At 47.4% G+C, this 21,697-nt stretch overlaps 1 protein-coding gene and 1 pseudogene across 1 annotated transcript in view; one reads left to right on the plus strand and one right to left on the minus strand.

Annotated features, from left to right (window-relative positions):
* The window catches only part of LOC138258830 (semaphorin-3A-like), a 248,405-nt gene that overhangs the window by 47,306 nt on the left and 179,402 nt on the right, over positions 1-21,697 (minus strand). Inside the window, exons 10-13 of the mRNA XM_069206102.1 lie at positions 19,513-19,657; positions 11,704-11,923; positions 6,353-6,441; positions 6,180-6,221 (exon numbers count right to left, since the gene is read on the minus strand). Of these exons, the coding sequence (XP_069062203.1) occupies positions 6,180-6,221; positions 6,353-6,441; positions 11,704-11,923; positions 19,513-19,657 (496 nt within the window). The remainder of the gene's footprint in view (positions 1-6,179; positions 6,222-6,352; positions 6,442-11,703; positions 11,924-19,512; positions 19,658-21,697) is intronic.
* On the plus strand, positions 396-2,629 carry LOC138258656 (mucin-21-like; annotated as a pseudogene).

Here is a 21,697-nt window from a genome sequence, read left to right on the forward strand (position 1 = left end):
TGCACTAACACACAATCTAGCAAATTCTGGAGAAAGGCTGCCCTGTGCACTAACACACAATCTAGCACAGTCTGGAGAAGGGCTGCACTAACATACAATCAGGCACCTTCTAGAGAAGGGCTGCCCTGTGCACTAACACACAATCTAGCACATTCTGGAGAAAGGCTGCCCTGTGCACTAACACACAATCTAGCACATTCTGGAGAAGGGCTACCCTGTGCACTAACACACAATCTAGCAACTTCCGGGGAGGGGTTGCCCTGTGCACTAACACACAATCTAGCACCTTCTGGGGAGGGGCTGCCCTGTGCACTAACACACAATTTAGCACCTTCTGGGGAGGGGCTGCCCTGTGCACTAACACACAATCTGGCACCCTCTAGAGAAGGGCTGCCATGTGCACTAACACACAACCTAGCACACTCTGGAGAAAGGCTGCCCTGTGCACTAACACACAATCTAGCACACTCTGGAGAAAGGCTGCCCTGTGCACTAACATACAATCTAGCACCCTCTAGAGAAGGGCTTCCCTGTGCACTAACACACAATCTAGCACACTCTGGAGAAGGGCTGCCCTGTGCACTAACACACAATCTAGCACATTTTGGAGAAGGGCTGCCTGTGCACTAACACAATCTAGCACATTCTGGAGAAGGGCTGCCCTGTGCATTAACACACAATCTAGCACACTCTAGAGAAGGGCTTCCCTGTGCACTAACACACAATCTAGCACATTCTGGAGAGGGGCTGCCCTGTGCACTAACAGAGTCTAGCACTATATGGCGAAGGGCTGCCCTGTGCACTAACAGAGTCTAGCACCTTCTGGGGAGGGGCTGCCCTGCGCACTAACACACCATCTAGCGCATTCTGGAGAAGGGCTGCCCTGTGCACTGACACACAATCTAGCACACTCTGGAGAAGGGCTGCCCTGTGCACTAAAACACAATCTAGCACACTCTGGAGAAGGGCTGCCCTGCGCACTAACACACAATCTAGCACACTCTGGAGAAGGGCTGCCCTGTGCACTAACACACAATCTAGCAAATTCTGGAGAAAGGCTGCCCTGTGCACTAAACACAATCAGGCACCTTCTAGAGAAGGGCTGCCCTGTGCACTAACACACAATCTAGAACCTTCTGAAGAAAGGTTGGCCTGTGCACTAACACACAATCTAGCACCATCTAAAGAAGGGATGCCCTGCGCACTAACACACAATCTAGCGCATTCTGGAGAAGGGCTGCCCTGTGCACTGACACACAATCTAGCACACTCTGGAGAAGGGCTGCCCTGTGCACTAAAACACAATCTAGCACACTCTGGAGAAGGGCTGCCCTGCGCACTAACACACAATCTAGCACACTCTGGAGAAGGGCTGCCCTGTGCACTAACACACAATCTAGCAAATTCTGGAGAAAGGCTGCCCTGTGCACTAAACACAATCAGGCACCTTCTAGAGAAGGGCTGCCCTGTGCACTAACACACAATCTAGAACCTTCTGGAGAAAGGTTGGCCTGTGCACTAACACACAATCTAGCACCATCTAAAGAAGGGATGCCCTGTGCACTAACACACAATCTAGCACACTCTGGAGAAAGGCTGCCATGTGAACTAACACACAATCTAGCACACTCTGGAGAAGGGCTGCCCTGTGCACTAACACACAATCTAGCACATTCTGGAGAAGAGCTGCCCTGTGTACTAACACACAATCTAGCACATTCTGGAGAAGGGCTGGTCTGTGCACTAACACACAATCTAGCACATTCTGGAGAACGGCTTCCCTGTGCACTAACACACAATCTAGCACATTCTGGAGAAAGGCTGCCCTGTGCACTAACACACAATCTAGCACATTCTGGAGAAGGGCTGCACTGTGCACTAACACACAATTTCCTCACCTCTCCTCACCTCACCTCACCTCACACATACCTGCACATGCGTCTTCACATAGGAGCTTGCATGCACAAACACACACCACACCTCACACATACCTGCACACGCGTCTTCACATAAGAGCTCGAGAGCACAAACACACACCTCACACATACCTGCACACGCGTCTTCACATAGGAGCTTGCGCACACAAACACACACCACACCTCACACATACCTGCACACGCATCTTCACATAGGAGCTTGCCAGCACGAACACACACCACGCCTCACACATACCTGCACACGCATCTTCACATAGGAGCTCACGCGCACAACACACACCACGCCTCACACATACCTTCACACGCATCTTCACACAGGGGCTCACGAGCACACACACCACACCTCACACATACGTGCACACGCGTCTTCACATAGGAGCTCCCACGCACACACACCACACCTCACACATACCTGCACACGCATCTTTACATGGGAGATCACGCGCACAAATACACACACCACTCCTCACACGTACCTGCACGCGCATTTTCACATAGGAGCTCACGTGCACAAACCCACACCACACCTCACACATACCTGCACACGCGTCTTCACATAGGAGCTCGCGAGCACAAACACACACCACACCTCACACATACCTGCACACGTGTCTTCACATAGGAGCTCGCGAGCACAAACACACCACACCTCACACATACCTGCACACGTGTCTTCACATAGGAGCTCGTGAGCACAAACACACACCACACCTCACACATACCTGCACACGCGTCTTCACATAGGAGCTCGCGTGCACACACACCACACCTCACATACACGTGCACACACTTCTTCACATAGGAGCTCACGTGCACAAACACACACCACACCTCACACATACCTGCACACGATTCTTCACATAGGAGCTTGCACGCACAAACACACACCACACCTCACACGTACCTGCACACGCGTCTTCACATAGGAGCTCGCACGCACAAACACACACCACACCTCACACATACCTGCACACACGTCTTAACACAGGAGCTCACACACACCACACCTCACACATACCTGCACACGCATCATCACAATGGAGCTTGTGCGCACAAACACACACCACACCTCACACGTACCTGCACATGCGTCTTCACATAGGAGCTCGCACACACAAACACTCATCAAACAAACACAAACCTGCACACACGTCCTCACATAGGAGCTTGTGAGCACAAATACACACCACACCTCACACATTCCTGCACACACGTCTTCACATAGGAGCTCGCGAGCACAAACACACACCACACCTCACACATACCTGAACACACATCTTCACATAGGAGCTTGCGAGCACAACACACACCACACCTCACACATACCTGCACACGCATCTTCACATAGGAGCTCGCATGCACAAACCCACACCACACCTCACACATACCTGCACACGCGTCTTCACATAGGAGCTTGCGAGCACAAACACACACCACACCTCACACATACCTGCACACAAATCTTCACATAGGAGCTTGCGAGCACAAACACACACCACACCTCACACATACCTGCACATGCGTCTTCACATAGGAGCTCACGCGCACAAACCCACACCACACCTCACACATACCTGCACACGCGTCTTCACATAGGAGCTTGCGAGCACAAACACACACCACACCTCACACATACCTGCACACGCATCTTCACATAGGAGCTTGAGTGCATACACACACACCACACCTCACACATACCTGCACATGCGCCTTCACATAGGAGCTTGTGTGCATAAACACACACCACACCTCACACATACCTGCACATGCGCCTTCACATAGGAGCTTGTGTGCATAAACACACACCACACCTCACACATACCTGCACATGCGTCTTCACATAGGAGCTCGCGAGCACAAACACACACCACACCTCACACATACGTGCACACGCATCTTCACATAGGAGCTTGAGTGCATACACACACACCACACCTCACACATACCTGCACATGCGCCTTCACATAGGAGCTTGTGTGCATAAACCCACACCACACCTCACACATACCTGCACATGCGCCTTCACATAGGAGCTTGTGTGCATAAACACACACCACGCCTCACACATACCTGCACATGCGTCTTCACATAGGAGCTTGCATGCACAAACACACACCACACCTCACACATACGTCCACACGCATCTTCACATAGGAGCTTGAGTGCATACACACACACCACACCTCACAGATACCTGCACATGCGCCTTCACATAGGAGCTTGTGTGCATAAACACACACCACTCCTCACACGTACCTGCACGCGCATTTTCACATAGGAGCTCACGTGCACAAACCCACACCACACCTCACACATACCTGCACACGCGTCTTCACATAGGAGCTCGCGAGCACAAACACACACCACACCTCACACATACCTGCACACGTGTCTTCACATAGGAGCTCGCGAGCACAAACACACCACACCTCACACATACCTGCACACGTGTCTTCACATAGGAGCTCGTGAGCACAAACACACACCACACCTCACACATACCTGCACACGCGTCTTCACATAGGAGCTCGCGTGCACACACACCACACCTCACATACACGTGCACACACTTCTTCACATAGGAGCTCACGTGCACAAACACACACCACACCTCACACATACCTGCACACGATTCTTCACATAGGAGCTTGCACGCACAAACACACACCACACCTCACACGTACCTGCACACGCGTCTTCACATAGGAGCTCGCACGCACAAACACACACCACACCTCACACATACCTGCACACACGTCTTAACACAGGAGCTCACACACACCACACCTCACACATACCTGCACACGCATCATCACAATGGAGCTTGTGCGCACAAACACACACCACACCTCACACGTACCTGCACATGCGTCTTCACATAGGAGCTCGCACACACAAACACTCATCAAACAAACACAAACCTGCACACACGTCCTCACATAGGAGCTTGTGAGCACAAATACACACCACACCTCACACATTCCTGCACACACGTCTTCACATAGGAGCTCGCGAGCACAAACACACACCACACCTCACACATACCTGAACACACATCTTCACATAGGAGCTTACGAGCACAACACACACCACACCTCACACATACCTGCACACGCATCTTCACATAGGAGCTCGCATGCACAAACCCACACCACACCTCACACATACCTGCACACGCGTCTTCACATAGGAGCTTGCGAGCACAAACACACACCACACCTCACACATACCTGCACACAAATCTTCACATAGGAGCTTGCGAGCACAAACACACACCACACCTCACACATACCTGCACATGCGTCTTCACATAGGAGCTCACGCGCACAAACCCACACCACACCTCACACATACCTGCACACGCGTCTTCACATAGGAGCTTGCGAGCACAAACACACACCACACCTCACACATACCTGCACACGCATCTTCACATAGGAGCTTGAGTGCATACACACACACCACACCTCACACATACCTGCACATGCGCCTTCACATAGGAGCTTGTGTGCATAAACACACACCACACCTCACACATACCTGCACATGCGCCTTCACATAGGAGCTTGTGTGCATAAACACACACCACACCTCACACATACCTGCACATGCGTCTTCACATAGGAGCTCGCGAGCACAAACACACACCACACCTCACACATACGTGCACACGCATCTTCACATAGGAGCTTGAGTGCATACACACACACCACACCTCACACATACCTGCACATGCGCCTTCACATAGGAGCTTGTGTGCATAAACCCACACCACACCTCACACATACCTGCACATGCGCCTTCACATAGGAGCTTGTGTGCATAAACACACACCACGCCTCACACATACCTGCACATGCGTCTTCACATAGGAGCTTGCATGCACAAACACACACCACACCTCACACATACGTGCACACGCATCTTCACATAGGAGCTTGAGTGCATACACACACACCACACCTCACAGATACCTGCACATGCGCCTTCACATAGGAGCTTGTGTGCATAAACACACACCACACCTCACACATACGTGCACACGCATCTTCACATAGGAGCTTGCATGCACAAACACATGCCACACCTCACACATACCTGCACACTTTCACTTATGCTCTTCTGAGGGAGGAAAGTCAGTGCTGAAGCTGACCCGGAAGAGGAGACACTCACTCACTCCTCTCACTGATTCTGAGAGGAGGGACCAGCACAGGCTGGTGTCACGCCCTGGGCAGCTCTTACCTTTCTCCGGTCCAGGGATAGTGAGGAGACCGCAGATCTGCCCTGAAACAGAGAGAGACACTCTTAAACCACAGCGTGTGATGGAGCCACAGAGCTAACGTCAGGATTTCACTAGCCGGTCACAAACCAGTGTTGTATCCCCCCCCCCCCCCCCCGCAGAGTGACTTACGAACCTGGAACACCTCAAACTCCTCCAGAAACAGCTCCTCCATCTTCTCGTTGGCGCCGGGCAGGAGGGTGGTCTTGAAAAGCCGTCCATCATCTACAGGAGAGGAGGTGAGAGGCATTAACGTCACTGAGGCTATGTTTACTCCATCAGGAAGCCGGGACCCTACACCTGGGTGTAGTACTGGGTGGTAGGCACAGAGGCCTCACAGAGGAGGGACACTGCTGGCCTGGGGGGTGAGATGTCCTACAATAGGGGGCCACCCACACTGAACCAACTCACAAAGGGCGCAGCATTTGAACACGTTTGGGAAAAAATCAAGAACAAGAAACCAGACTTGTGAGGGTGTCTCGGCGGGTGACGCTGTAGTTGTTGTTTACAATCGCTGCAGTTCATTGTCCATTGCTCACCAAGGCATTTAGGGGGTGATTCTAAGTCTGGCGGGCGGCGGAGGCCGCCCGCCAGACTTCCCCCTCCAAAATACCGCTCCGCGGTCGAAAGACCGCTGAGGGTATTTTGGGTTTTGCACTGGGCTGGCGGGCGACCGCCAAAAGGCCGCCCGCCAGCCCAGTGCAAAACACCCTTCCCACGAGGACGCCGGCTCAGAATTGAGCCGGCGGAGTGGGAAGGTGCGACGGGTGCAGTGGCACCCGTCGAGTATTTCAGTGTCTGCAAAGCAGACACTGAAATACAAAGTGGGGCCCTCTTACAGGGGCCCCTGCAGTGCCCATGCCATTGGCATGGGCACTGCAGGGGCCCCCTGGGGCCCCACGACACCCCATACCGCCATCCTGTTCCTGGCGGGCGAACCGCCAGGAACAGGATGGCGGTATGGGGTGTCAGAATCCTCCATGGCGGCGCAGCGAGCTGCGCCGCCATGGAGGATTCATTTGGGCAGCGGAAAACCGGCGGAAGACCGCCGGTTTTCCGCATCTGACCGCGGCCAAACCGCCGCGGTCAGAATGCCCTGCGGGGCACCGCCAGCCTGTTGGCGGTGCTCCCGCCAACCCTGGCCCCGGCGGTCCATGACCGCCGGGGTCAGAATGACCCCCTTAATGTGGTCTGGAATTAGGATAAAGAGCCTGCCACTTGGGCACATTCTGTAATTAGTCCCATTTTCAAGAAAGGGGTTTGGATGAATCTTAACTGTTATCGACCAGTGTCCCTCTTGGATTCATCAGTTAAGTCCTGAGCAGAATACTTTTGAATACATTTCAGGATAAAACTCAGAGTAGAAGCCTCTTGTCGAGGTCCAGCCAGGTGTTCTCCAAGACACAATGCCTCATTCCCATTCTGATAATCACCAAATATGTTCCGATTAGGAAAGTTCTGGAGTCGTTTAGAGTTTATGAACTTTTGACTGTGTTTGACCTTGTCAACAGGTCCAAACTGTGGGATGTTTTATCTCAGCTGTGAGTGAATCCTGGTCCATTGAAGGTTCTACAAAGGAGACATCACACTCTATGGTACATTACTGGTCCAAGGGAGAACGTATGGTCCAGGGATCTCCTAAGGGGCTCGACAAGCCTGGATCTTGGCTTCTTTACGCTATCACTCTATCTCAGGAGCTTGGAGAGGGAGCTACCTCGGGTACCCGCTGATCCAGCATTGATTGAAGGATCTAGAAGATGCTTCTTCTGCTGTATGCGGACCACAAATTATTAATCGCAGGAACAGCAGCGGTTGAGAACCAGGTGTGTTGATTATTAGTAGAGCCAATGGTGGAAAATAAGCATGATTAAATGTAAAATCATGTAGGTGGGACCAAAGAACCTCAAATCTAAAAGCATCAGGGTTAACAGGTCATCTGCTGGGTGGGTACCCACTTTTCCCTATCCGAGGGGTACTTTTGGCACCAATTGAAACTGGGGACCACTGGTAACAAACAGCTCGGCCAACTTGGGTAAGACCATTAGATGTGTCCTGAGCTCTGCAAAGAGGAAGGGGGGAGGCAGGGGCAAGGAAGAGGGGAGCGTTTTACAAGCATTCTGAGCACTTATAATGCTTACATGTGTCAACAGGCACTTAGGAGGAAGAGGGGCTGTGGGGTTATATGTGCATAATAGGTTTACCCTGAGGATGGTGAAGAAGATCTTCAAATGGCTCCTGAGCAACACTGGAAAAACCGTCACCCACCCCCTTGTTACCAGCAGGCTGGACCACAGGAAATCCACATATACCCGCTCCACCAAACAAGTCACCAGAAGACTGAAAACCATCCAAAATGTGGCATCCAGGATCATCCACAACCTTCCTCGTGGGACACACACCACTCAACACCTAAGAGAGCTCCACTGGTTCCCGATACACAAATGTGACCAATTTAAACTCCTCACACAAGCATTTGAAGCACTACACAACACGCACCAGCCTAACTTAACAATTACATTTTCTCCCACCAACCATCCAGGCTGCTCCAATCAGCTGAACCCCTTCTCACACACATCTCACGCATACACAGAAACAAAGAAGGTTGATTCTTCTCTTACACCCCTCCTTAAGCATGGAATGACCACATCAAATCAGAGCCGCCTCTCGCTTTTTGAGGTTCACAATCAGCTGAAGATCTGGTTCTTTAACGAAGCAAGGTCCTTACACCTGCTCAGTGCCAGGACGCCCTAACGGGTGATGGTGCACCCTAACAAAACACATAACTTAACATGAAAGGACAAGCGCATTTCAGACAAGTAGCCGTATTCCTATGGTCCAACTCTCACCTCCTTTGAAAAGCCCTTTCAATCCAGTTGTGGGTTGTCAAATGGGGTATGGACCAATGTGCCCCCAGTCAAAATCTTGGAACTATAGAGGATTGAGAAACCCACAGTATATTCATTGCTTGGAGGTCCAATCTTGTAACATATATCAATTTGAATTATGGAACTGACACATCAAGTCAGAGTGGAAGATTGAAAGTCTGATTAATTGGTGCGCATTTAGGCAGAGAATGTCATGGCGTTGGATTAGAACGCCGAGCTTCTCACGAGGTATTCAGCCCAGAATTATTTCTGTCCGCTAAAGACAGCACTGTATTTGCTCAACCGACTGATTATATGCTCACTTAATAATGAATTAAAAAAGGATTACCTTTGTGATTATTGATAGTCTTGAAGATGCCCCAGGTGGATACACCCTAGGGGGCGAAGCACTTGTTGGCTTTCTGTGTTTCTCTGCCTAAATGTGCACGAATAAACAGACTTTGGATTTACCACTCTAACTTGATGTGTCAATTTCATAATTGAAATGGATATATGTTACAAGATTGGATCTCCAAGCAATGAATATACTGTGGGTTTCTCAGTCCTCTATAGTTCCAGCATCTCAAACAAGTGTTTGTCTTTCACAAAGGACCACCACACTGTGGTCTCCAGACCACTGCATGCATTGAAAGCCAACCTCAGAGAAGGACAAGTGCTTTGGCAATTCCAGAAAATGCCTTGTTCTTGCATTACTGAGATAGAATCTGATACTCAAAGGATGGCCACTTCTGTATACCCAAGGAGTCCTGTTTGTGTCCTGGATCCCATGTGTACCCCTGAACGCTGATCCCCCACCCCAACGTATGCAAATCCCGTCCCCCAGTAAACAAGTCCAGACCAGAAACAACCACTCTGTGTAATCACCAAGATTAGTGCCAGAACTGTGCTTAGACAACTATTCTCGAGGCACTTGCGCACCCCATGCTCACACACTGGCTGGGAATTAAGAACATGTTCTATGTCCTGATGTCCAATAAAATACAAACACACTGTTGTAGACAGAAACCAAAGGCGGACCCCAAGGACCTGAAAAACTTCCGGCCCATCTCTCTGCTCCCTTTCCCGGCAAAGGTCATCGAGAAAATCGTCAACACTCAGCTCACCTGGTACCTCGAAGACAACAACATCCTCGACCCCTCCCAGTCCGGTTTCAGACGCAACCACAGCACCGAAACCACACTCCTCGCTGACACAGACTACATCAGAAGCCACCTCGACAATGGAGAAACATCAGCCCTCATCCTCCTAGACCTATCAGCCGCCTTTGACACCGTCTGTCACCACACCCTAAAATCCCGCCTCCACGCAGCAGGAATCCAGGACCAGGCCCCCGAATGGACCGCATCCTTCCTCGCCGGCAGAACCCAAAGAGTCCGCCTCCCCCATACCAATTCAAAGCCTTCAACATCATCTGCGGCGTACCCCAGGGCTCATCCCTCAGCCCGACGCTGTTCAACATCTACATGGCCCCCCTCGCACAAGTGGCCCGCCAGCACAACCTCAACATCATCTCCTACGCCGATGACACCCAACTCATCCTCTCCCTCACCAAGGACCCGCACACCGCCAAAACCAACCTCCACGAGGAACTAAAAGCCATCGCCGACTGGATGAGAGACAGCCGGCTAAAACTGAACTCGGACAAAACAGAGGTCCTCATCCTTGGTCGCACCCCCTCCGCCTGGGACAACTCATGGTGGCCGTCCATGCTGGGTCCCCCACCGACACCCACCGACAGCGCACGAAACCTCGGCTTCACCCTCGACTCCTCACTCTCCATGTCAAAGCAGGTCAGCGCCATCTCCTCCTCCTGCTACAACACCCTCTGCATGCTCTGCAGAGTTTACAAATGGATCCCAACAGAAACAAGAAAAACAGTAACCCAGACCCTCGTCAGCAGCAGACTCGACTACGGCAATGCCCTCTACACCGGTATCTCATCCAAACTCCTACAACGCCTCCAACGCATCCAAAATGCCTCCACCCGACTCATCCTCAACATCCCTCGCCACTGCCACATCATCCCCCACCTAAGAGACCTTCACTGGCTCCCCGTCAACAAGAGGATCACATTCAAGCTCCTCACCCTTGCACACAAGGCACTCCACAACACCGGACCAACATTCCTGAACAACAGACTCAGCTTCTACACCCCCACCCGGCAACTCTGCGCCGCCAACCTCGTCCTCGCCTCCATCCCCCACATCCGGCGCAAATCTTCTGGCGGCAGGTCATTCTCATACCTCGCCACCAAGACCTGAAACACCCTCCCGTCGGATCTACGATAGACCCAGAACCTTCTTTCCCTCAGAAAACTCCTCAAGACTTGGCTCTTCGAGCAGTAGCAGCACCCTTCCCCCCACCCCAGTGCCTTGAAACCCTCAAGGGTTTGTAGCACGCTTTACAAATTGATTGATTGATTGATAGACATGAAGATATCTGCAGGGATCTGCCGAGAGATTTTAAAATGTCTAAGAACCTATGGCTACTGAGATGTCCAGAACGCTTGCCTGGCACCCTAGGGGTAAGTAGTGGGGACAGGCTGGTATCAACAGCTTCTTGACACAGGCTGGTACTCACAGCTTCAGGACAGTGCCCCTACCTGTGCCGATGAACATGACGTCACACTGTCCATCCATGCCTTCCACCTGGTCCAACACTATCTTAGTGAATTTGTAGTCCACCCCCACGCGCAGTAGCAGTGGACGCTTGTTGACGGGGTAGACGGCGCTATACATCAGAGGATGTGTGCGGCTGAAGAACATGACGTCATCTGGGTAGTCGCGAGTGGATCGGTAATTTCCATGAGTACTGCTGGGGCACTGTGGGAAAAGAGGAGGCAGTGAAACAAAGAACGGAAGTTGTAAACCAGATATCACTCTGCACTAACGCACTTGTGGGATGGGGGTCACTCAAGGTGTCCTCTACTCTCTTGTAGATTACACATAATGTAACTTAGAGCAGCTGATGAAACAAGATCTGCATAACCATGAAACCATTGGAAGGGTCAAGGTCTTAACATTTATAATGCAATGTTGGTGCAGCACATCGTCTCTTCAAATGACGGCCGCCATTTTGTCTCATTTATCAGCGCGCTGACTCCCCCTTCAAAGGAAGCTGTTTTCTCCTCAGGAAATATTTGGTTGTCACCATGTGAGAGGCAATTCCAGATACTTTATTGACAGCTGCTTCAGTATCCTCATTTATGGAAACCCTGGTGCTGTAGTTGCCTGCTCCTATAAACAGCCACCATTTTGTGTTCTTCCTGCCTTCTCACCCACTATTTTTTATTTTTACCTCAGAAATCAACTAAATTCTCGCTTCTTGGGTCAGTACTCTAGATTACCACTAGGCTAATTTTGTTTTTACTGATTCTAAAATCACATCATTTATCCGCAGAAATGTCAGTACTTCACAAAGGCACCCATGACTTCGGAACTGCGCTGGATAAAATCTCTCATGCCACTCTCTCTTATTGTCTCTTCAAGGCAATTTAATACCTTCACGTGAGAGGCTTCTCCTTTGTGCATTACCATGTTATTACGTTTGCTATATACTCTGTCTTTTAAAATGCATTACCTATATTAAGTCATCATACATTTTTATGATGGGATTTATTCTAAAATGTGCTTTATAGATTTCTTAATTTATAATATATAACTGCATTTTCAGATTACAAATGCAGGTGACCTAATGTTATGCTCTGAATGTACTATTTACATTTTACTCGATCTTCTTTTCCTAAGTGATACCACTTTCAATGAAACTCTTGAAACCAAATTTACCTTGATAACCCATCTTATGGGGAGAGAACAGTGCTGGAACCCTCCGCATGTATCTTCCCCTGCTTTCTCGCAAGATCGTTGCCATCCTTTATCCTCAAGAAATAACTCCACATTTTCCATGACGAAGGCATAGATCAATGTGGCCGACCCAAAGCCTCTGGTAATTCCTAAGACTCAAATTTCTGCCAAATATTTACCTTTTTCTTCAAATAAACATCAGAAGAAACTGCCTCCCTTTCTCCAGTAAAACAATCTACTATATCCAAGGTACTAATACTGGAAGAAATACAAGCATTGAAACCTTTCACGGAGCATACTGCAAATTTCACTTCACAACCCAGAGGATAAATATTCATTTATGGATGAACATGTCTCTGATTTAGATCAAAGGGCCAGTGATCTCCAAGACTCTACATCCACAATTCATAAGATTTAAATAGAAATAAATGAATTACAGAAACAGACTGAAGTTACTGAAAACAGAAACTGTACAAATAATCTCCACATCTATGGGTTAACGGAAATGTGGAGGGCTGTGACCCTCTCCAATTATTCCAAGTGTTTATTCCAAAAGTTCTAGATCTTCCTGTGTCTACTTAGCTCAACATCCAGCATTCTCATAGGCTGAGGCCCAGAACTACTTCAAAACCCAGGGATGTAATCATTTTGTTTCTGTAACACACTGAACTCCTCAAAGTTCTCAATGCAGCAAAACTGAAGAAACAAATATCATGGTTCACACATCAGCTCTACATCTCTCTGAATGTTGCATGGATTGCGGCAGAGAGACGTAAACAATTTCTAGATCTTTGCCCAGAGCTTAGAGATATTAACCCTTGTTATGTCCTCATTCATCCTGACGGTTCAAAGTGACCTATAAAGACAATACAACGATGTAGGATGATCCTGCGAAATTAAAATATTTTCTTCATCAATGTAGAGAATATTCAATGGAATAACTACAAAGTATACTATTTTTCTCTCCCTTTACAACTTGTTTGCATATACGTTGTTTGAAATGTCTAATTCCTTTTATTAACATTTTCTTTCCTTTATAGCAGCTCTCCGTACAATGACGTATTTCTCTAATGTTTTGACCACATGGAGTTCTCCCATATTTATCTTGCCTATCGTGGTTGCTCCCACACTCCATTTTCATATGGATTCCCTTCCCATGGTATGTCTTGCAGTCGCCAATGTTTTGACCTGTATTGTCTCTTTCGTATTGTTTATGTTCCTCATCTCTTTCTTTCCGTTTTTTTCCTTTTTACCTTCTCTTATACTATCCCCATTCCTCTTTTTTCCACTTTCCATTTTTCAGAAGATTCCTCTTTGTTTTTGAGGATATGTACCTCATATTTTGATCTAATGTCTGTTCATTGTAAGCACAGTTTGATATCAGTACTCCCATATTGTTACCATTCAGAGTAACCTCCTGAAATGTTAAAGGCTTGAATAACCCAATTAAAATACAAAGGATTGTCTCGCACTTATCTACATTGAACACAGGTATTGCACTTCTTCAGGAAACATGCTTAACTGACATAGAAGCATTAAAATTAAAAGCAAATTGGGTTGGCAATGTATCTTTCTCCCCTGCAGTAGAAAAGAAAAATGGTGCTATAATTCTTGTTCATAAAAACTAAATGTTACCACCATTTGCAGACACAGATGGTGGATGGAATGTCGTTGACCTATTAATTGACAACATTGCTCTTTACATTTTTCATGTATGTGGCCCACCAGTAGTAACCAACTCATTTTGGATTAACATTACAAATCATCTCAAGATTATTACTGCTGAATATTTGATCTTTGGAGGTGATTGCAATTAAATTGCTGAGCTCATTTTTGATAGCCTTTCAAAAGTTACATTTATCCCTTCCAAAATGCATAAAGATTTCTGTTCAGCCATATCTCAAAGAGCTTTAATTTACTCTTGGAAAATTGCTAACCCAACTACAAGAGAATGCACCTTTTTCTCTCCATTGCATGGCACTCAATCTAGAATACATTAAATTGTTACCTCCAAATCACTGGCCTGAAGGATAATAAATGCTGAAATTGACTCTATTTTGATTTCTAATCATAATCCCATTTTTACTGATTTTGATTTATTACTAATTGTCATACTCTCAAGCAATGGAGATTCAATAATTCCCATCTTTTGTACTCTATATTTAACTCACAATTCACCAATTTCATCACTGAATTCATCACACTTAAGGACTCTCTGGGTATTCCATTGCATATGTTGTGGGACTCCTTTAAAGCAAGAGGTTTTTATTATTTATTATGTTCACGGTATTAGAAAAAAATCTGAAACTGCCTCTAAATCCCTACTGACAGAAATCAAAAGGCTGAAATACAAATGTTACCATTCCAAATCCTCTGTATCTCTTCAAAACCTTATAAAAGCTAAATTTCAATGTAATTAGTTGTCAACTGATCACGCTTCTTCAACATTACTCCGACAAGATGCTAGAAACTACAGTGACCCATATAAGACAGCTAAACGTTTATCTAATTATTTGAAAGCCGAACAAAAGCTTAAAAAGATTAGCTCCATTAGGCACCTACATTACTGAATACTCAATAAAAATGAAGACATACTAAAAGAATGTTCTACCTTCTATAAATCAGTATATACCTTGGAGATATCCCCATCCACAACTTCACTTGTCTCTGCATACCTCAATTCAATTCCTAAACCTAATTTTCAAGACCTGGACTTCTCCCCTTTGGAATCTACACAACTCTTTAGGACATCTCCACAACAGTCACAAAATTGAAACCTAATAAATCTCCAGGACCAGATGGCTTTATGTCTGAATGTTATTCTCAATTCTCTGCACTTTTATTTCTGTGGGTTCTCAAACTGTATCACTCTTTTGTTCACTCTCAAACTGCCTTCTGTACTTTTCAGGAAGCTCTTATTTGTTTAACTCCCAAAGAAGGCAAGGACCCCCAACACTGTAAAAACTACTGTCCCATATCTCTAATAAAAGTCGATTAGAAAATATTTGCCAATATGTTAGAACTCAGATTGGATCCCTTACTCCCCCACACAATTAGCTTAAAACAAGTTGTTGTTTTTTATAAAAGGCTGTTTTAATTCTGACAACATGAGGTGCCTTTTTAATGTTCTTGGAAAAGCTTCCAAACGTTCTCATAAATTAGCTGCCATTGCCTTAGATGTAGGGAACGCTGTTGACCGAGTTAGTTGGCAGTTCATGTGTCAAACTTGCAGCTATATTTTCCAATGACATGACCTCTGAGTACTTGTCCCTACAATGAGGTGTACGCCAAGGCTGTCCCTTGTCCCCTCTCCTATTTATAAAAGCTTTGGAACCATTTTTGCAACATGTCAAACATAACAAAGATATATCTGTTTTTGATATAAAAGCTCCCACCTTAAGTTGTCAGTGTGTGCTGATGATATACTCTTTCATCTCCCTAATTCATCTAACTGTATTTTTGCCTTTCAGATTGTAGCTCACCAATTCCGCAGTGTCTCAGGATACAAATTAAATTTAGATAAACCTGAGATTTTGCATCTTAACACATTGTGCCTCTAAGTTTTAAGGACTTAGACTTCATGTTGAGTCCAACAAAGATTAAATATTTGTGTTTGTGGATTTCCAAATCTATTAAAATAACCGTTATGTTACCTTTTGAGGAAGTAATACAAAAATTAGGGAATAATCGTACTAAGTGGAACCCTTTATTTTTATTGTGGTGGGGAAGGTTAAGTTCCATTAAAATGATGCTTGCTCCACATGTTATGCACATTATTTCCTTGATTCCTTTTCATGTTCCAATGCAATTCTTCAAAAAGAAAGATTCAGTCCTTTCTCATTAATAAACACACCCGCATGTCCTTGTCATGATTAAGAAAATGTTGGTGAGGTCTATTTTCGAATTCCATAATGCTTTTTGTCTCAAACAATCCTCCCATTAGCATTAGCAGAAAAGTAACGTAACTAAAAATCTAGGGCTTCTCATTGAGTCCTCTTTCATTTTCCTATTTTCTTTTCCAGAATTGTTGTCATTCTCATCCAAAACCAGTTTTCTATCTCACTCCTCTGTTGCGCACTCATATAAACTTTAAAAAACTTAGGGCCAGATGTAGCAAAGCGTTTGCGAATTGTAAATGGTGAAAAACGCCTTTTGCGAGTCGCAAAAGCCTCACCGGAATGCAGAAATGCATTTTGCGAGTCGGATCCGACTCGCAAAATGCATTTCCGACTTGCAAATAGTAAGGGGTGTTCCCTTCCTATTTGCGACTCGCAATGCTATGCTATTCCAATGGACTCGCAGTTACCATCCACTTGAAGTGGATGGTAACCCAGTCGCAAACGGGAAGGGGTCCCCATGGGACCCCTTCCCCTTTGTGACTGGACGTGAAAATATTTTTGCAGAGCAGGCAGTGGTCCAAGGGACCACTACCTGCCCTGAAAAAATCCGAAACAAAAGGTTTCGGTTTTTTTTCAAAGTGCAGCTCGTTTTCCTTTAAGGAAAACAGGCTACACTTTGGAAAAAAAAGACTGCTTTATTGCAAAAGCAGTCACGGACATGGTGGTCTGCTGTGTCCAGCAGGCCACCATCCCTGTGAGTGCCCAGACTCGCTATGGGGTCGCAAATTGCGACCCACCTTATTAATATTAATGAGGTGGGTCTTTGCGACCCCATAGCGAGTCGCAGAAGGTGTCTGAGACACCTTTCTGCATTGCAAATTGCGAGTTGCAATTTGCGAGTCGCTCGGACTCGCAAATTGCAAGTCGCAATTTGCTGTGTTCCTACATCTGGCACTTAGGCGGTCATTCCGCCATGCGGTTACCGCCATTTGGCTGCTCCGCGGTCTGGCTTTCCCACTGGGCCGGCGGGCGCCCGCCAATGGAGCGCCCGCCGGCCCAGCGGGAAAGGCCCTGCAACACAGAAGCCGGCTCCGAATGGAGCCGGCGGTGTTGCAGGGGTGCGACGGGTGCAGTTGCACCCGTCGCGATTTTCACTGTCTGCTAAGCAGACAGTGAAAATCATGCTGGGGCCCTGTTAGGGGGCCCCTGCACTGCCCATGCCAGTGGCATGGGCAGTGCAGGGGCCCCCAGGGGCCCCACGACACCCGTTCCCACCATCCTGTTCCTGGCGGTAAAAACCGCCAGAAACAGGATGGTGGGAAGGGGGTTGGAATCTCCATGGCGGCGCTGCAAACAGCGCCGCCATGGAGATTCAGCCCAGCCAGGGGTAATCCGGCGGGAAACCGCCGGATCCCCTTTTCTGACCGCGGCTTTACCGCCGCGGTCAGAATGGGCATTGAAGCACCGCCAGCCTGTTGGCGGTGCTTCCGTGTCCATCCACCCTGGTGGTCCATGACCGCCAGGGTTGGAATGAGGGCCTTAGTCTTTTCCAAAATCCTTATCCTGCACACATTTTATAAATTCCTTCCCTTGGTACAAATAATGTCTTAAAATAAATAATAGAGTTTTTTTTTCGAAAACATGGAAAGATAAAGCTATTAAGCTAATTAACCAAATACTTTTATTGATAATTTTCTTGTGTATTCTATGTTACAGCACTTTTTAAGTTACCCCAATCATACCTGCAATTAAGTCAACATATTCAAGATTCTATATCTTTTTTACAAGATGATAATGCATAATCTCATTATGAACATAAGACCTTTACTTTATTATCACATATTTCTAAACCTTCTTGTATATACAAGCACCTTGTTGTGTTTTCCATTACTAGGAAGAAACCTGCTCTAGAATTGCAATGGGGAAATGGTCTGCATGTGCAATGATCCACCCAGTGTCGGGATAAAATCTGGTCTAACTTGCATATTGTCTCAAGAGCAGCAAATGTTACCCAAACAATGTTTTTTATATGTATCTAATAACTTGTTAGGAAGCCTATCCCCAGTTTGGTCTCATCTAATGCGCCCACCTCCATCACTGGACACTTTGATAGGACTTAGCCTTTCAAGTAACAACCTCTGGTTGGAAGAACAGTTTTCATGTTTCATATAGGCCAGGTGGATTGCTGTTTGGTCCAATCATAGATTAGAGAGGGCCCCAACCTCCTTAGCTCTTAAGAGAGAACTATTGTGGAATCCTTTAGCATTGTTTCTCGATAGTTCAAGCTACATAGTAAATCAGTTGACATTTTTGCTGAAGATATTCCCAACCCTCCCTGAACTTTTCCTTATGGACGTATTATGATAAGGGATGCTCATTTAGAGTGCTCACAATCTTTGGTTTTATAATCGTCCACTTCAGTGCTTAATCCAGTTAGTCTATTTTTTTCTCCTTTTTCTCTCTCCTTTCTCTCTATTCTATTATTTTTGTGTTTTATTGAAGCTTTACTCCACGCATTATACCCTCTGTTTCTTCTTTCTCTCATTCAAGCGTATCTGCACCATGACTGCATTATCTTTCATATGTTCAGTAGCATTATATTGCCTGGCTACTACTTAAGATCATCCTTTCAATAAAACATGCTTAAACTAAACATACAGTGTGTGTTTGATCTTGCCTGTGTGTCCATTACACGTCACAAGTGACTAAAGACGCAATCAGACCACAGCAGCAATGACAGCGTGCACTCCATGGCCTATAGGCTCTCACCGTTCCCGGTCTTGGAGACGGAACGCGGCCCTGGTACGGCGTCCACTTGAAGTCTGGACTCTCCTTGTGGGCATACTGGCCCTCAAAGGTGGACACGATGTCTTCCAGGGTGTAGACACACACAGCAGATCCACTCAGGATGTTACTACAAGGAAACAAGATACAATGAGGTTATAGGTCAGCGGGAATCTCTGGGGTGAAGAACCACATGGTGTAGGTGGGACGTCAGATGCGATTACACAAGATATGCAGAAGTCGATCAGATGGGGCGGATTCAGAAGGGTGGGTGACCCCTGAGGTGCTAACCAATCAGGGACAGAAAAGTCTTGGGGGCATTTTAATCCAACGTACTACACAGAGTAAGTAAAACCTATGCTCTGGGGGAGTGGCAGGTCCCCTCGTGCACCTCAGCGCATTGATGATGTCATCAACACCTACAAAGAAGGCGGAAGTGATCCTGGTCCAAGGTTGACCCTTCACTTCATTTGCAAGAGCAGACTCCTGGCAGCTCAGCAGGGACATCTTAAACTTTTGGGGGTCTTGGACCAAACGCATTTCTGGGGTCTCTGTTAGGAGCAGCTTTAAACTTATGGTCCCATACCATATCTTTCGTGCTCCCTTTGGCCAAGTCACTGACACTGCACGGTCACACTCCTTCACATTCTCAATATGATCACATCTAATATTCAGGGATAGTGACCTGTTCTTTTAATACTGTAACTCAGCAGCAACAGCTCACTAATATTACTGCAAATAATCTCTGTGATGACCTCAAATTTCTCACATGTGCCGTCCTACTGTGAACTAAACATCTTTTTTTACGGACGTTGCATGAAACACAGCACAACGTTTGTCTGCAAAGTGCCTGTAATAGACTCTAAACATCACCTTTATTAAAAATAAATGAAAGAGAAATGGTATTTAAAACAATCTGTTTCAGAATTACTCAAGGTCACCAGGGCAGGACTCTGCAGGCCAGAGCTGGCTCTATCAGGCCCCCCACCCTGAGAGGATGGGGGTCTGGGCCAGAGCTCCTTCACAGACCACCACCCAGCACCAACCACTCACCCACCACTGTCAATCACACCAACTAAACCCCAGGACTGCTCCTTCACAGATCACAACCCAGCACCAACCACTCACCACCACTGTCAGCCAAAGCAACTAAACTACACCACCGCTCCTTCATGGGCCGCCACGTGGCGCCAACCACTCACCCACCACTGTCAGCCAAAGCAACTAAACTACACCACCGCTCCTTCATGGGCCACCACCCAGCACCAACCACTCACCCACCACTGTCAGCCAAAGCAACTAAACCTCAGGGCTGCTCTCTCACAGACCACCACCCAGCAGCAACCACTCACCCACCACTGTCAGCTAAAGCAACTCAACCTCAGGGCTGCTCCTTCATGGGCAGCTACCCAGCACCAACCAATCACCCACCACTGTCAATCACACCAACTAAACCACAGCACTGCTCCTTCATGGCCGCCATCCAGCACCAACCACTCACCCACCACTGTCAGCCAAAGCAATTAACCCACACCACTGCTTCTTCACGGACCACCACCCAGCACAAGCCAGTCACCCACCACTGTCAATCAAACCAACTAAACCACAGCACTGCTCCTTCATGGGCCGCCACCCAGCGGCAATCACTCACCCACCACTGTCAGCCAAAGCAACTAACCTCCAACACTGTTTCTTCACAGACCGCCACCCAGCACCCACCACTCACTCACCACTGTCAGCCAAAGAAACTAAAGTACACCACTCACCCACCACTGTCATGCAAAGGAAGTAGACTACACCACTCACCCACCACTGTCAGCCAAAGCAACTAAACTACACCACTCACCCACCACTGTCAGCCAAAGTAACTAAACTACACCACTGCTCCTTCCTGGGCTGCCACCCAGCACCAACCACTCACCCACCACTGTCAGCCAAAGCAACTAAACTACACCACTCACCCACCACTGTCACCTAAAGCAACTAGACTACACCACTCACCCACCACTGTCAGCCAAAGCAACTAAACTACACCACTCACCCACCACTGTCACCCACCACTGTCAGCCAAAGCAACTAAACTACACCACTCACCCACCACTGTCAGCTAAAGCAACTAGACTACACCACTCACCCACCACTGTCAGCCAAAGCAACTAAACTACACCAC

The sequence above is a fragment of the Pleurodeles waltl genome, chromosome 9, assembly GCF_031143425.1.
Source record: "Pleurodeles waltl isolate 20211129_DDA chromosome 9, aPleWal1.hap1.20221129, whole genome shotgun sequence".
NCBI lineage: Eukaryota > Metazoa > Chordata > Amphibia > Caudata > Salamandridae > Pleurodeles > Pleurodeles waltl.